Source organism: Candida theae, assembly GCF_024610275.1.
Source record: "Candida theae strain CBS 12239 chromosome Unknown scaffold4, whole genome shotgun sequence".
In the NCBI taxonomy this organism is placed as follows: domain Eukaryota; kingdom Fungi; phylum Ascomycota; class Pichiomycetes; order Serinales; family Debaryomycetaceae; genus Lodderomyces; species Lodderomyces theae.
In genome coordinates, this window is record NW_026261436.1 from 182589 (window position 1) to 196912 (window position 14324).

General features: G+C 41.0%; 6 protein-coding genes across 6 annotated transcripts; 4 read left to right on the plus strand and 2 right to left on the minus strand. All coding sequences in view use genetic code 12, as the record gives it.

Moving 5' to 3' along the window:
- Positions 1-111: 111 nt before the first annotated feature.
- On the plus strand, positions 112-2373 carry YAK1 (serine/threonine protein kinase; the record flags this gene model as incomplete). The annotated part of the gene is made up of 1 exon (XM_051751947.1): positions 112-2373. One exon carries the CDS (start codon positions 112-114, stop codon positions 2371-2373), a length of 2262 nt encoding a protein of 753 aa, XP_051608850.1.
- A 446-nt stretch (positions 2374-2819) lies between these two features.
- Positions 2820-3446, plus strand: RPB4 (DNA-directed RNA polymerase II subunit; the record flags this gene model as incomplete). The annotated part of the gene is made up of 1 exon (XM_051751948.1): positions 2820-3446. The coding sequence occupies one exon, from the start codon at positions 2820-2822 to the stop codon at positions 3444-3446; it is 627 nt and encodes a 208-aa protein (XP_051608851.1).
- Positions 3447-3708: 262 nt separating this feature from the next.
- SNU114 (U5 snRNP GTPase) lies at positions 3709-6531 on the plus strand (the record flags this gene model as incomplete). Its single annotated transcript, XM_051751949.1, has 1 exon — positions 3709-6531. One exon carries the CDS (start codon positions 3709-3711, stop codon positions 6529-6531), a length of 2823 nt encoding a protein of 940 aa, XP_051608852.1.
- A 106-nt stretch (positions 6532-6637) lies between these two features.
- On the minus strand, positions 6638-8107 carry KGF57_002617 (RMR1 family protein; the record flags this gene model as incomplete). The annotated part of the gene is made up of 1 exon (XM_051751950.1): positions 6638-8107. One exon carries the CDS (start codon positions 8105-8107, stop codon positions 6638-6640), a length of 1470 nt encoding a protein of 489 aa, XP_051608853.1.
- Positions 8108-8635: 528 nt separating this feature from the next.
- Positions 8636-11620, minus strand: KGF57_002618 (uncharacterized protein; the record flags this gene model as incomplete). The annotated part of the gene is made up of 1 exon (XM_051751952.1): positions 8636-11620. One exon carries the CDS (start codon positions 11618-11620, stop codon positions 8636-8638), a length of 2985 nt encoding a protein of 994 aa, XP_051608854.1.
- Positions 11621-13434: 1814 nt separating this feature from the next.
- Positions 13435-13995, plus strand: RPL17B (60S ribosomal protein uL22; the record flags this gene model as incomplete). Its single annotated transcript, XM_051751953.1, has 1 exon — positions 13435-13995. One exon carries the CDS (start codon positions 13435-13437, stop codon positions 13993-13995), a length of 561 nt encoding a protein of 186 aa, XP_051608855.1.
- Between the last annotated feature and the right edge of the window lie 329 nt (positions 13996-14324).

Sequence of the window (14324 nt, forward strand, 5' to 3'; positions counted from 1 at the left end):
ACAGAATTTCAATTCCTGAGCAAAACGCAACAACTATATCAGTACACCTGGACTGTTCAATTATAAAGGCAGAGAACATAGCCTGAAATAGCAATATACGTGTCCTCAACAATGTCTTATAATCATTACAACTACAGACACAATTCGATTGGAGGTAATTGGCATTTACCACCACCAACTCAGCAGCAACAGCAGCAACAGCAACAGCAACAGCAACAGCAGCACCAGCAACAGCAGTACCCCAATGGAAGACATGACACCCTGGTACAAGATCAAATGTATCTACCGCAACAGGCTTACAAAAATCAAGCTCCGGGGTTTCGTAACCCGTGGTTTTCCATGAACCATTCCCTGTCAGCTACATCTTCCCCCTCTTCGTCTGCATTGTCTCAATCGCCAACAAAGTCACACCATTTACCATTATTGCAACAGCATCAGCCCCCGCCTTTAAACAAGCGATTGTCATTCACAAATCAGCTTCTGACAACTTATGAAAATGAAAGTTCCGCCAACGCCAATCCTCAAGTTTCTCCTTATGTACAACCGCCAACTCGTGCCGATAATCCATTCACTCAGTATTTTTCCAATCCCGATGTATCACTCAACAACCCCAATGACCGTCGAATGTCAGCGGCAGTGGATGGAACCTACAGCAATCCGTATGGATATAACCAACAAGCTAGAGCAGGTCCGGCATTGGTTGCACAGGGTGGGAATGGAGCCTTGTTTGGTAGTAACGCCGACGCGTCAGTGGTACCAGGTGTGGCACCTGGACTATCCCAATTCATCAATCCCAGTATGGCCCCTATACCCGGCGCAAACCGAAGATCATCAGTAGCTGTTATGCCTAATCATTATTACCAACAACAACAACAGCACCAGCCAATTTACGACAGTAAAACTGGTCAATACTATCCTCCACCTGCTAGAAGATCGGGCTCTATCGTGCAATACCAGCAGTACAAGCAAGCACTTCAACAACAAAAGGCAACAAATTTAAGAAAACCTGCCCCCAAGGCTAGGAAAATTCACAACAAATCAGAACTTTGTCCCAAAATCCACCAGCAACCCAAGTACAGACGGTGCTCTGTTAACTCCGTTCATATTTCACCTCTCAATGCATTATCGGTGTATTTAACTGAGTCTTATGGCATATGCCAGCCAAGGAAGTTTCAGTATTCAAAATCAACGAATCCTAAACGGGTATTAACCAAACCTCTGGATCCAAAGTTCAATAACGGGTACGACAACGAAGAAAGTGATTATATTCTTTATGTCAATGATATTCTCGGAAGCGAAGAAGGTAGAAAGTATATGGTTCTCGATTTATTAGGGTCAGGTACCTTTGGTCAGGTTGTTAAGTGCCAAAATTTGATAAATCAAACTGTATGTGCTGTGAAGGTTATCAAATCCAAACCGGCTTACATGAACCAGTCCTTGACAGAAGTGAAGTTGTTGGAGTTTTTAAACAACAACAGTGACGGAAAGAGCTTTATACGGTTATTGGACACATTTATGCACAAGGAGCACTTGTGTTTAGTGTTTGAGCTCTTGGCTTCGAATCTTTATGAGTTGATCAAACAGAACCAATTTCAAGGATTGAGTATGAAATTGGTGAAGCTACTTACTAAGCAATTGCTAGATGCATTAGCTCAGTTGAAGAATTTTCAAATGATCCACTGTGATTTGAAACCGGAAAATATTTTGCTATGCCAACCAGATAAACCTAATATCAAAGTAATTGATTTCGGCTCTGCATGCTTCACGAGACAAACTATCTACACATACATCCAGTCAAGGTTTTACCGATCACCAGAGGTTATTCTTGGTTTACCGTATACGGAATCTATTGATATGTGGTCTTTGGGTTGTATTGTGGGGGAGTTTTTCCTTGGATTGCCAATGTTTCCAGGTACTTCCGAGTATAATCAAATCTGGAAGATTGTTGACATGTTGGGCCCCCCACCAAGACACATGATTGAAGTAGGTCGAAATTCATTGAGTTTTTTCAAAAAGATACCTAGTGAGAAACCAGATGGGAAACCAACCTATGAAATAAAGTCTTTTGAAGAGTACTCACATGATTTGCAAGCTGCCAAAATGGAAAGTGGACCGAGTCATTCACACAAAAAGGAACACCCAAACAAGAACTACTTTAAACACAAGTTGTTGAAGGATATTATTTTGAATTACAAACTTCCTAGTAAGAAGATGACCAGTCTGATGGTTGAAAAGGAATGTCAAGAGCGATTACTATTGGTTGATTTTTTGACAAAGGTGCTCAATCTCAATCCCTTGGAAAGGTTGACACCGCAGGAGGCATTAAAGCACCCGTTTGTCCAAGATGTGAAATCCATCGAGATGCCCGTATAGGAAGATAGGACATACTTGTAGTAGTGGCGGTATGGTCGTGTGCAATGTTTCAGAAATCCAATGAAAAAGAAAAAAAAAATAAAAAAAAAAAAAGAAAAAGAAAAACAGAAAAGAAAAATCGTGAAAACTCAGGAACATTCTTACTTTGAAGTTGTGCCCAAACGACAGTTCCATCTCGAGCCCAACCATCCGTCCTCCATCAATTAACGACCAACTATTATATTTATACATATATATGCTTGTGTATCCTGTGCAGCATTTAATTCACTAGATTTAACATCATTTATATTTCATCAAAGTATTGACTTATTAATTTAAAGCTCAATCAAATTTCCAAGTGTTGACAGCAGTGACCGAGCAGTGTATCCACTAAGCCCTATTTTAAAAGCTAATAGATCCAGTCGCCAGATCCAACACATACGATTCACACATTTTTCACAGTTTCAATGAATGTCAGTACAAGTGCATTGGGCGTTAGAAGGAGGAAAGTTGCTACACAGAATATTGACGACGAAGAGAATGCAGCGGTTTTGAAACTAGGTCCTGAATTTCAATTAACTCAGATAACAAACTCTGGAGAGGAGCAGCAGTTGATAGCCCTCAATCTATCCGAGACGAGATTGTTAATTAGAGCAGCTTTGAAGGAACGAAAGAAGAGTCAAAAAGCCAAAAGTCGTGGTCGTCAACTGTCCCAAGCGGGCACTGATGATGCGATGAATTCTGACTCAGATGAGGATGACGATTATAACAACACTAAAGAGGATGAGATTTCCAATATGGAACTAGCAGGACCAAACCTGAACGAAATCATACACAAGACATTAAATTACTTAACCAATTTCGCCAGATTCAAGAATAGGTCAAGCTGTGAAACGGTTGAGAAGCTTCTCAATGATTTCAATGAACATTGCAAGGAGCATTTGCATCCTTTTGAAATTGCGCAATTGGGAACTTTGGAATGCGAGGATGCTGAGGAAGCAAAGAGTTTGATACCGAGCTTACAGAATAAAGTTTCAGACGTCCAGTTGCAAAGTTTGTTGACTGAGTTGAGGAAATACCAAACATTGACGTAATAACACATGTTACTGTGTGTAGCTCTTGAAAAGAGGTGGTTATTGCTTCCTCATTGAGTAAAGAAAAAGTTTGTACTATACTAATTAGAATGAATGACAATGGATTGCATCTATGGCTCAAGTTTGTGACATAGTGTAGTGGAGGGGTCGATAGTATCCACTCTTCATTGCCTCTGAAGAGTTCTCTGCGCATCAGAAAAAAAAAAATTGTTATCAATGCATACTTCACTTGTGCTCAAAACTCAGCACATTGTGGATTCCAATGAACGACGAAGAGCTATATGATGAATTCGGGAACTTGATCGGTGAACCAGTTGAGTCTAATCTGGACACTGGGACACAAGAACAAGATGTGTCAGCAGGACAGGAATTGGCGCCCATCAAACATCAAGAAACATCCACAAATGCAATTGTTCAGAGCAATGCGGTACCGACGGAGGACTCAGAAATAATCCATGTTAGTCCTACTGAATTTTCACAGAATATGCCAGTGATTGCCCCCAAGGTGGACAAGAGGATGAAAATGGTCATCAACGAGGAGAGTCTACCACAATTAACCTATTCAAGAGAGTACATGGTTCACACTATACGCGAGGTTCCTGAAAGGATACGAAATGTTTGCATTGTTGGGAACTTTCAATCTGGAAAGACGTCATTTCTTGACCAACTTGTGCAAAAAACGCACGTGGAGAGTGATGGGAAATCGAAACACTCACGACCTAAGAGATACTTGGATAATCATAAATTGGAAATAGAGAGGGAAGTCTCAATAAAGACTTCACCAATCACTTTAATGCTTCCAAATGTAAAAGGCTCTTCATATGTACTCAGTTTATTAGATACGCCAGGTCATGCCGATTTTGGAGATGAGGTTGTGGCTGGGCTCGAGATATGTGATGGAGCTGTGTTGGTCGTGGATTCGGTAGTGGGCTTGACTTTCAAAGATAAATTGATACTAGACGAGATTTTTCATCGCAACTTGCCGTTCGTGCTTGTATTGAACAAAATCGATCGATTGGTATTAGAGCTCAGGTTGCCACCAAAGGACGCGTACTTGAAGCTTTTCAATATAATCGACGACGTGAACCAATACATTGATGGAGACAGAGGTACGAAGTACACTAAATCTCAAAGACTATGTCCCACTTCAAGCAACGTTGTTTTTGCCTCATCGGAATTTGGCATTTCGTTCACGACGAGTAGTTTCGCCAACTTGTATTCACACACACAACGATCGGAGATGCAAGTGAGGGACTTTCAGGAAAGATTGTGGGGGGAATACTTCTTCAACTACGAAAAAAATGAAATAACGACCGATTCCAACGGAGGCAAGTACCCGTATACGTTTGTGGCGTTTGCGTTGGAGATAGTTTACCAAATTGCAATCTATGTTTTAACTACTGAACCACCTCATAAAGAATTGGGGCAACTTTTATGGGATCATTTTAGGGTTTCCATTTCCAAATCCGAGTATAAAAAGGATGTCAAGATACTTTTGAAATCAGTTTTCCAAAGAGTGTTCAAGCATGAGACCGGTTTCGTGGACTCCGTTGAAACGTCCATTCCATCTCCTCCTATAGATACCACTGAGGCACCATTGCTTGGAAAAATTAGCAAGCATGTGGAGTCGCCCGATGGCGAGTCCTTCTTGGCATTATGTCGTATTTATTCTGGAACGCTAAATGAAGGCGATCAAATCAAGGTTTACGTCGAAAATGAGGGAGACGATGTCAAGGAGCTTAGTGCCACTGTCAAGCATCTTTACTTACCTGGTGGCAGATATAACGTACCAGTGGAGAGTATTTCTAATACTATAGTTTTGATTGAGGATATTGACTCCAGTATCAAAAAGGGTGCCACGGTAGTGTCGCTAGATAATGTAAAAGACCCGGTTTTCAAACCTCCTGACTATGCAGTTACATCGGTCTTGAAGGTTGCAGTGGAGCCCATGAACCCAAATGAGAGACCCTTACTACTTGAGGGCTTGGAAAAGATATCTCGGTCATATTTATCCTCCGTTTTAAGTGTTGGAGAGAATGGTGAAATTTCAGTTGTTGGTCCTGGTGAATTCTACATGGATTGCTTGTTGCATGATTTGAGACTTTTCTTCAACAACGACTTACAAATCAGAGTAAGCGACCCAATGACAATCTTCTCAGAGACGTGCATTGCGCAATCATTTACACAAATTCCCGTTACTACTGCCAATGGAGAAGTCTCTATTTCAATTATTGCTGAGCCTGTGAATGACGCGGCATTGAGTTTTGAAATTGAAAGAAAATTGATTGACATTCATCTAAGTAAAAAGGAAATGTCATCGATTTTGAAAAATAAATTTGGATGGGATGCTTTGGCGGCGAGGTCAGTTTGGTCTTTTGGACCTAAAGATTTAATCGGACCGGACATTTTGCTTGATGACACTTTAGATGGCGAAACTGACAAAGATCATCTTTCCGAATTGAAATCCTTGATTGTTTCCGGTTTCAAATGGAGCGTCAACGAAGGTCCGTTGCTTAATGAGCCAATCCGGAATGTCAAGTTTAAGATTCTCGATGCACAATTTGGAGAGAATTCACAGTTTGCTTTGAATGCTGCACAAATTATCCCCTTAGTGCGTCGTGCTTGCTATGCCGGCTTACTAACTGCCAAGCCACGGATCATGGAACCAATTTATCAAGTCGACGCAGTATGCCCATACAAGGCTATACGTGTTTTAAAGGAAATTCTCAACCTCAGAAGGGGCAATTTTAGCAAGCAAGAGCCAATTGAAGGTACACCATTGTATCACGTCGAAGGCTTTGTTCCTGTCATTGATAGTTTTGGCATGATTTCAGATGCAAAGTTACATGCCCACAACAAAGTGTCCATGTCGATGGTATTCCTGCATTGGGACATTGTGCCTGGAGATCCATTCGATGGTGCATGTCCATTGCCTACATTGGAGCCAGTTCCCGAGGAGTCGTTATCTCGAGATTTCCTTCTCAAAACTAGAAGGAGAAAGGATTTAACTGGAGAGCCGACATTAAAAAAGTACATAGAGCCCGAGCTTTATTCCCGATTAAAAGAACGAGACTTGGTGCTTTAATAGTTGTACTTAAAAAAAGAGTTTGAAACAGAGGGGGGAGGGAGGTGCTGCATTTGTCTCGGGCTATATACTTTGCATAAAATAATTCTATCTATGGTCCATAAATTCAGAGTTTTCTTTTCTTTCTTGATTCTTCTACTTCTTCTTCCACTTCATGATCAGAATGGTCTGTTGGTAATATGTTCTCGAATCCACGGTTCTGCTTTATCGTATCCACTAAATTGTTGTACTTCATAATGAAACGAGGTTGAGATGTCAATTTGAAATCCAACTGCTGCGGTATCTTGTTCTTCTCAGTCGTACAGTCACACAACTTGTAATAAACGTCTAATAAATCAGACAACTGGAGGTCTTTGCAATACACATTGTCTTCCGTCACCGTGACTCCACCAAACTGAGGAATCGAAAGTATAATTTCCTCATTCAAGTTGAAATTGAATTCTGGAATTGTGCGCAATATTCCAAAAAACTCGTCAAGAGAAATATCTTCACTCGACTCATCTTCAAATATTGGACTAGGTTCATTTTGATTTTCTGACCGGAACAAGAGAAATTCCACATCCTTGTGTCTCAAGTATATAGGTATCCTGGTGTTGACTTGTTCTTTAAAATCTGGCACATCCTCGACTAACGTGTTAATGTCATCCATTGCCTCGTCAAAATGTTCATTTGGATTCTGTTCTTGGGTGGTGTATTGTTGGTTTTGCTCTTCGTGGGACACTTTTGCATCTAGCTCGATTTTCTCTTCCTCACCATTTGCCATTACAACTTCAATAGTCTCGCTGTTGTTGAAAGCTGCTGCCTTGTTGCCCTCTTCATTTTCTTTTGCAGCATTTGGTTCGTCCTTGTTGTTGATGTCGTGATTGTCAGCAACTGCACTGTTGTCGTGACATCCATTGCTTGCTAAAGCAGTGCCTTCGCCTGACACTTTCGCATTCTCTGTGTTACCCTTCTCATTAGTGTCACCATTATTAACAAAATCAGATACTTGAACGCCACCACTTGTTACGACGTCGTCATTGTTCCCCTCAGCCACCTCTGAAGCATTTGATTGCTCGATATTGCTTTCTAGCCCAGTGTCAATGCTCTCGCCAATAGTTTGCGGTTGTGCTTTTTCAATTGGCGCAATGCCATTATCCTCTTCCTCGTCATCATACTCCAATTGCTCCTCTGAAATGCTTGCTTGGCCAAGACCATGACTTTCATTGACATTGTTTTGGATCTCTCCAAACTGAGTCTCTTGCGCTTCATTCGATTTATTCGCTACTGTTGCGGTCACAGTGGTTTCTAATTGCTCAGTCTGTGCGACCCCTGCTGGCTTACTGATTTCACGATGTACTACAGTAGCTCCCTCTTCTGTAGTACCACTTACAACATTACCTGCAGTCAACTCACTTGCAAGGCTCTCGCTTCCTGTCACCACAATGTCTGGTTGCTGGGTTGTGCCAATACTATTGGACGCCTGGAATGTTGTGGACGCATTCTCTGAATTTATGGAACCAGTAGGATCATTTTGTAAGCCAGTGTTTTCCTGAATCTCCCCATGTTCAGTATTGGTGTTTGCGTTCTGGTCCATGTTGTGGATAATCGTTCCTTTTTGCGTGCTTTAAAAGAGTATTTCTTTCTCTTGTGTCGGAGTAATAAAAAAAAACCCGATGAATCTAATACTAAAAGTTAATAATTAAGGAATTTCTTAGTTTGTACGTACCCCTAAAAAACCAATTAGGATATATAGATAGATAGAGAGAGAGCGTGTGTGTGGTGAAGTATGACTTTTGATGAACAAGCTTTGTCCTTAACCAGAATGCCGTGGGTCCAATTTTCCTTCCTTCTTTTGTTTTTCCTCGTGTTGAAGCTCTTCAAACTCTTCTCTTGAATTTTGCCGTTTTACACGAAATAGTCGTTCTCAATGATAGGGCTTGCAAAATTAGTCAACCCAATACAGATGTTTTACAGGTATTTATTTATAGTCAATAATACAATTCATAGGTACAATACACTATAAATGAAATATCTCTTCTTGAAATAGATCGAAAGATACCTAAAAGCAGTGTTTGTTTGTTTTTTTTTGTTGTTGTTGAGATACGCAACGATTGTGGTATATTCACGGCGCCCATACGGTGAAATTCTGAGGGGAGGTCAACGACAATGGTTTGTAATCTTCGCCTCCATATTCCTCTGACTCATTCTTCTTGAAATCGGGTTTCTCGTCACTCAGCGTGTTGACTTCCTCTACCAGCTGCTTTGTCGGCTTATAAATCAAGCTTCTCGCTTCGGAAACGAGACTTTTGAACTTGTCCTGATCGAATTTGTTCTCTTCACTTGAATCCTTTGCCTCCAAGTACAGAGCTGCATCCTCAAGCTTTTTGATAACGTCAAGGGTGGATTTAGTCAAAGCTAATCGATCAACGAAATTTTCCTCCTGCTGCCTTGCCAAATTCTGTCTCTCACGTTCATAGATCTTCTCCAACTCTTCAATCTTTGCCAATTTTGTTTCAACTTTTGACAACTCTTGATTAACAATACTGGCACTTATCTTGTGCATTTCCCGTTCCTCGTAATTGGCAAAAAGATGACTTCGGGCACCCACAATACCAAAGGTAGTAGCAGTTGCTTCGCTTTCGGCGGTATCTTCTCGACCGTGTCCGTTTTGTATCGACTGTTCTGCATCATCCGTGTTTATCTCATGTTTGAGTCCGGGATCTTTTCCAGCAGAGTTTGTGTCTCTCTTGTCTTCGTCAACTCGGTCACTCTTTTCTCCATACAGATCGGTTATTTTCTTTCGAATTGTGGCATCCATTGCTTTAATAGCAGCTTCGCTAGCAGCTTTGGCAACATCGCTATCAACTAATCTTGTCATAAACACTAGGTTAGCCAACACTGGGTTGTCTATAGAGTTCACTGGATAACTCGAGGCAAATTTCAAAAGTTGGATATCACTTGTCTCATCATCCTTAATGGGATTGAATTTGTCCTCTAAAGGTAACTTCAAAAACTTGAGAACACACTGCTGTGGGGTTTTTGCGTTTCCAACAACAGAGGCGATTTGATACCAATCATTCTTGTACTTATTGACCGCATTCACCAATTTACTAACATCCTCCGGACTCCACCCGTCGCTTTTTTGTCTCTTTGATACAGGCTCATCGACTTTGTGCTCATTCTCGGCACTCAATGAATGTTTTCTGCTACCTCCATTCTTTTCTATTTTAGGATGCGTCAGTATATCAGTCTGCATGAGGCTTTTCAATTTGTCGATGTCTACTCTTTCCGGTGGAATTCTGGAAGTGTCAAATGGAAAGAGACCCCTTGGCGTGTCAAACTTCACATGGAAGTCTCCTGTGTAAGGCAAATCGACCAGCAGTCCGTTTGGTAATTTTTCGATAGCGTATCCCGGCTTGAATTGTGGCTTGACCTGATAGTTAATCAACCCCCATTTGTTTAAAAATCGATGTACCCTCATCAAGGTCCCCACATCTCCGACTAGATTTCGGCGACAAGAAGTCAACGTTAAAAACTCATTTGGGTTTAGTCTGTATGAATTTATCATGAAATTTCTGTAGTTAGCGTAAAGTTTCGGTGATTTGGAAGGATGAGAAGAGTCAAAAAACTCAGGCAAAGACTCCTTTTCTATTCTGTGTATTTTCTTCATGTTGAACCAGCTTGCATATGAAGGAATGACGATCAAATGAGTTTGCTTAAACTTCGGTGCAGTTTTCTCGGCATCATCAAGTTCTTCTTGCACGAGCTGCTCCTGTTCGTCCTCATCGCCCACCACTGATGTGGTTCTAGATTTCACCGAGTCCTCAATGCGCTCCGCTAAGTTCTCACCAACAAAGGGTAAATTACTTGATGGGGTAGTTTGAGTGTGAACTGGTGCCGCTCCACCGATGCTGTCCTGGTTGTCTTGGAGAGACTGACTTGGTTCTTGCTTCTCGGCTTCGCCTGTCAGCTCATCTTTCATTTCTGAATCCTCATCATCTGGTACATCATTGGCGTCTCCAACAAGATACGAGCTGTCAAAGTTGTCGTTAGAATTCGTGCCAGCATCGGCATTGAAATCGGCATCAAATGCTGGATCGTCAGCTTGAGTGTATTTCAAATTTTCAGCTTCGCCTAACTCCTGATTCAACTCCTCCTCGTCATATTCTTTTACGCCCTCAGCTGTAGCAAATTCATTCTGGTGGTCCACTTCCATCGCGTCACTTTCAAATTGTTGGTCACTTCCGATTTGTTGGCTGTGAATCTGGTCATGCCCGGTGTCCAAACTACTCGCGAGTGGGTCTTTCGTTGGCTCCGCGTGCACTTGTTCAGATTCCATACCATCATCATCTTCCTTTTCGTTGGATGCGTCTTTATCTTCAGAATTTTTTGCCTCTGTGTCTTGCTCAGTCTCCACAATTTCTTGCTGTCCCTCTATCTTGTCGTCATTTTGATTACCTTGCTCACTTTCCTTCGAGACTGCTTCTATGTAGTGCTCTTTGTCTTCAAATGGCTCGTCTTTCGGTGCTTGGTTGACTGGTATCGAAGGTAGTTCAGTGTCTACAACAACATCCGCTTCTAGCTGTTGATCTTTCGAGTGGCTCAAATTCTCCTCGTTATCCTGTTTTTCAAGTTGAGAGATATTGGGATTTTCCCTTTCATCTTGCCTTACTTCCTCCTCTTCCTTTTTGATTTCTGGATTCTCAAAATTTTCAGTCTCTTGAAACTGTTCGTCATTAGTACTGTTACCATTTTTATTATCGTCATGCTCTTCAATGACAGCACCATCTACTGAGTTCCCCAAATTATGATCATGCTTTCCTCTGCTACTGACGTCTTCTGCATTTAAATGCGTTAGAGACTCCAGTTCTAAATCGGGTGGTGCATCCTGGGTGCTATTCGATCGCAATTTTTGCATCTCCTGCACTTGCTTTTGATCTAAACGCTCAGTTGTTAGGGGTTGTTGCTCCCCCACCTGACCTTGTTCCGTGTATTCGTCATCTTCTGAGATTGCTTGAGCAGGAACTGAGTTTGACTCTGAGCCTTGCTCTCCGTCATTTATTTCGTCCGCTTGTCTTATCTTTTCGTCATTTGGTACTGAGCTCATTGCTTGTGTCTAATTCTACGACCGGATGATACCTTAGCGCACTTTCAAGTATATGAAGGACAATGTTCTTAATGTGTGATTGCTAGTGGGGGCTGTGTATGATGCTAGGTCAAATGACGTGTTCGCCTGCGTATGTAAAGCAAAATGTTCTTTTGAGTTCCGTGACTGGAAGGGGTTTCTTAAACTGTTGAGTGTGGTACTTCGTTTGGTCTGGCTTTATCTGTGGTGAATGTAACTTTGTATATGATGACTACAACATATACTCAATCTGCAAGAATAGGTGACTTGATAATTAAATTTTATATTCAATTCAGCAAAATCCACCTGTCAAGCGCAAAAGGAAAGTATAACAAGTACACAGTCACTTGAAATGATTGAGGTTTTGAATAGTTCGGGTTTTTAGATATTCGGGAAAGCCTTTGGTATATGTTTTCAGTTTTTCGTTCTCTCTTTCTTTCTCTGTCTCTGTCTCTGTCTCTGTCTCTGTCTCTGTCTTTGTCGCTCTTGTGTCGTGTCTTTGTAGAAATTGTGTAAAAGTACACGCCCATACTAAACATGTTGCTTGCTTCTCAACATTAGTGTATCATTTATCCAAGGTATCTCAACAGAATGGTCATTGAAGTACGCATAGGTGTGTACCTAGAGTTCGTGCATCACCCCCGGTGATTACTAACTCTCTTTATATTTTTTTAGTTCCGCACAGTATTCAGGCACTATTGTGATACTGCTACTTGAAAGGAAGAGCAATTAGTACTTTAAAAACCTTACCTGGACATACTGGCTTCAATTTGTTGTGAATGGTGGTGATTTAAAGGAGTGTCCCGTATTGGTACATTCTTCTTCTTCTTCTTCTTCTTCTTAGGAACTAATGCGTAGCTCGGTTCTGCACCGAAAATTGATTGTTACGCTCCTTGTAGAAACCATGACTTTACAAAATATTGTGTCTTTGTCTTATTGTTCTTCTTTCTGTCGGTCCAGTCTGATGATATTTTTAAACAAAGTCTTGTGTTCCATTTAGTTTGTAATTTTAAAGTACCAATCCTTACATCGATTTTTTTTTAGGTCATTTGGTTGCAAAAAGAGAACAGAAAATCGCAAGTCTCTGTATTTACATGGAAACTTGGAAAGAAACTCGAGTCAACTCGTTTGTTCTGTATCGCGTCTTACATTAGTCAGATCATCCAGCTTTGGTACACATCTATATCGACTTTTTTGATTTCAAGTGTTTCCTTTACTCGGTTAGTCTCAACAAAGTTGCATAACTTATCTAATTCCCATTTGTGTAATGGGTTTCCACACACCAAAATCAAAAGCAAACCGGCGTCTGCAGACAGAGAGACGTTACATAGAAAAAATCACGCATTTTGATAGAAGATTGGTACAAGCAGCGTATAAGCCATTTCATAACACCGATATTAGGATCGGTCGAGGTTAAATAGCATTCACACACTCTGCAATTTGCATTGACTACGAAGCCATTAAGTTCCAAGTCAATTCGAATATATCTAAATTCACGTTCTATATTTTTTCTAGCTGTCGGCCAATCTCTTTGATTACTTATGCTGAAATCAAGCTCTATTCATTTGGCTCAAAAGTCTATCAGGGCTGTAACCCTAAGTCACTTTCTTCGAAAAGAATAAAATAGAGCTACCACTCACATAGTTAAGCGAACAAAGTATTGGAGCCTTGCACAGTGCGAGGGAAGGCAGGGGAAAAGAAGAAGAAGAAGAAAAAAAAAAAATCTCAAGACAGATATTAAAATTTTCAAAACTGATAGTAGTTTCCCTTACGACAACTTATCAAACACATCAACAATGGTTCGTTACGCTGCCACCCCATCTAACCCAAGCAAATCAGCATCTGCTCGTGGATCTTACTTGAGAGTTTCATTCAAGAACACCAGAGAAACCGCACAAGCCATTAACGGTTGGAAGTTGACCAGAGCTCAACAATACTTGGACCAAGTTTTGGACCACCAAAGAGCTATTCCATTCAGAAGATTCAACCACTCTATTGGAAGAACCGGTCAAGGTAAAGAATTCGGTGTTACCAAAGCTAGATGGCCAGCCAAATCCGTTAACTTCATCAAGGACTTGTTGAGAAACGCTCAAGCCAACGCCGAAGCTAAGGGATTAGACACTGAAAAATTGACCATCTCTCACATCCAAGTCAACCAAGCCCCAAAACAAAGAAGAAGAACATACAGAGCTCACGGTAGAATAAACGCTTACCAATCTAGTCCTTCCCACATTGAATTGACCTTGACTGAAGAAGATGACGTTGTTGAAAAAGCCACCGACAAGAAAGCTGTCAGATTGAACGCTAGACAAAGAGGAAGATTGGCCTCACAAAGAAGATTGACTGCTTCAGCCTAAGCGTTAAGTGAAGTGAAGTGAATTGAATTGAAGTAAAGTTGTATTTACGAGATGGTGAGATATGAGAATGTTTTAGGTTTGTACATTTAATACAAAAAGGTTAATAAAGAAGATCTGCAATGTTTGGATAAAGAGATAGACACGTAAGGGGGGCCTAAGGGTTGTAGAACTTGCACCTCTTTGGAAAGTGATAACTACTGTCTAAGGGAGCGCTTTAGTTGTTAGTCTGTATCGGAAGGTAGCGCAGAAATCCCCTTCTCATCTCTGCGAAATTAATTTTTTCTTCTAATGGCATCTCTTTAATGTCTTTCGATCTCAACGCTCAATAG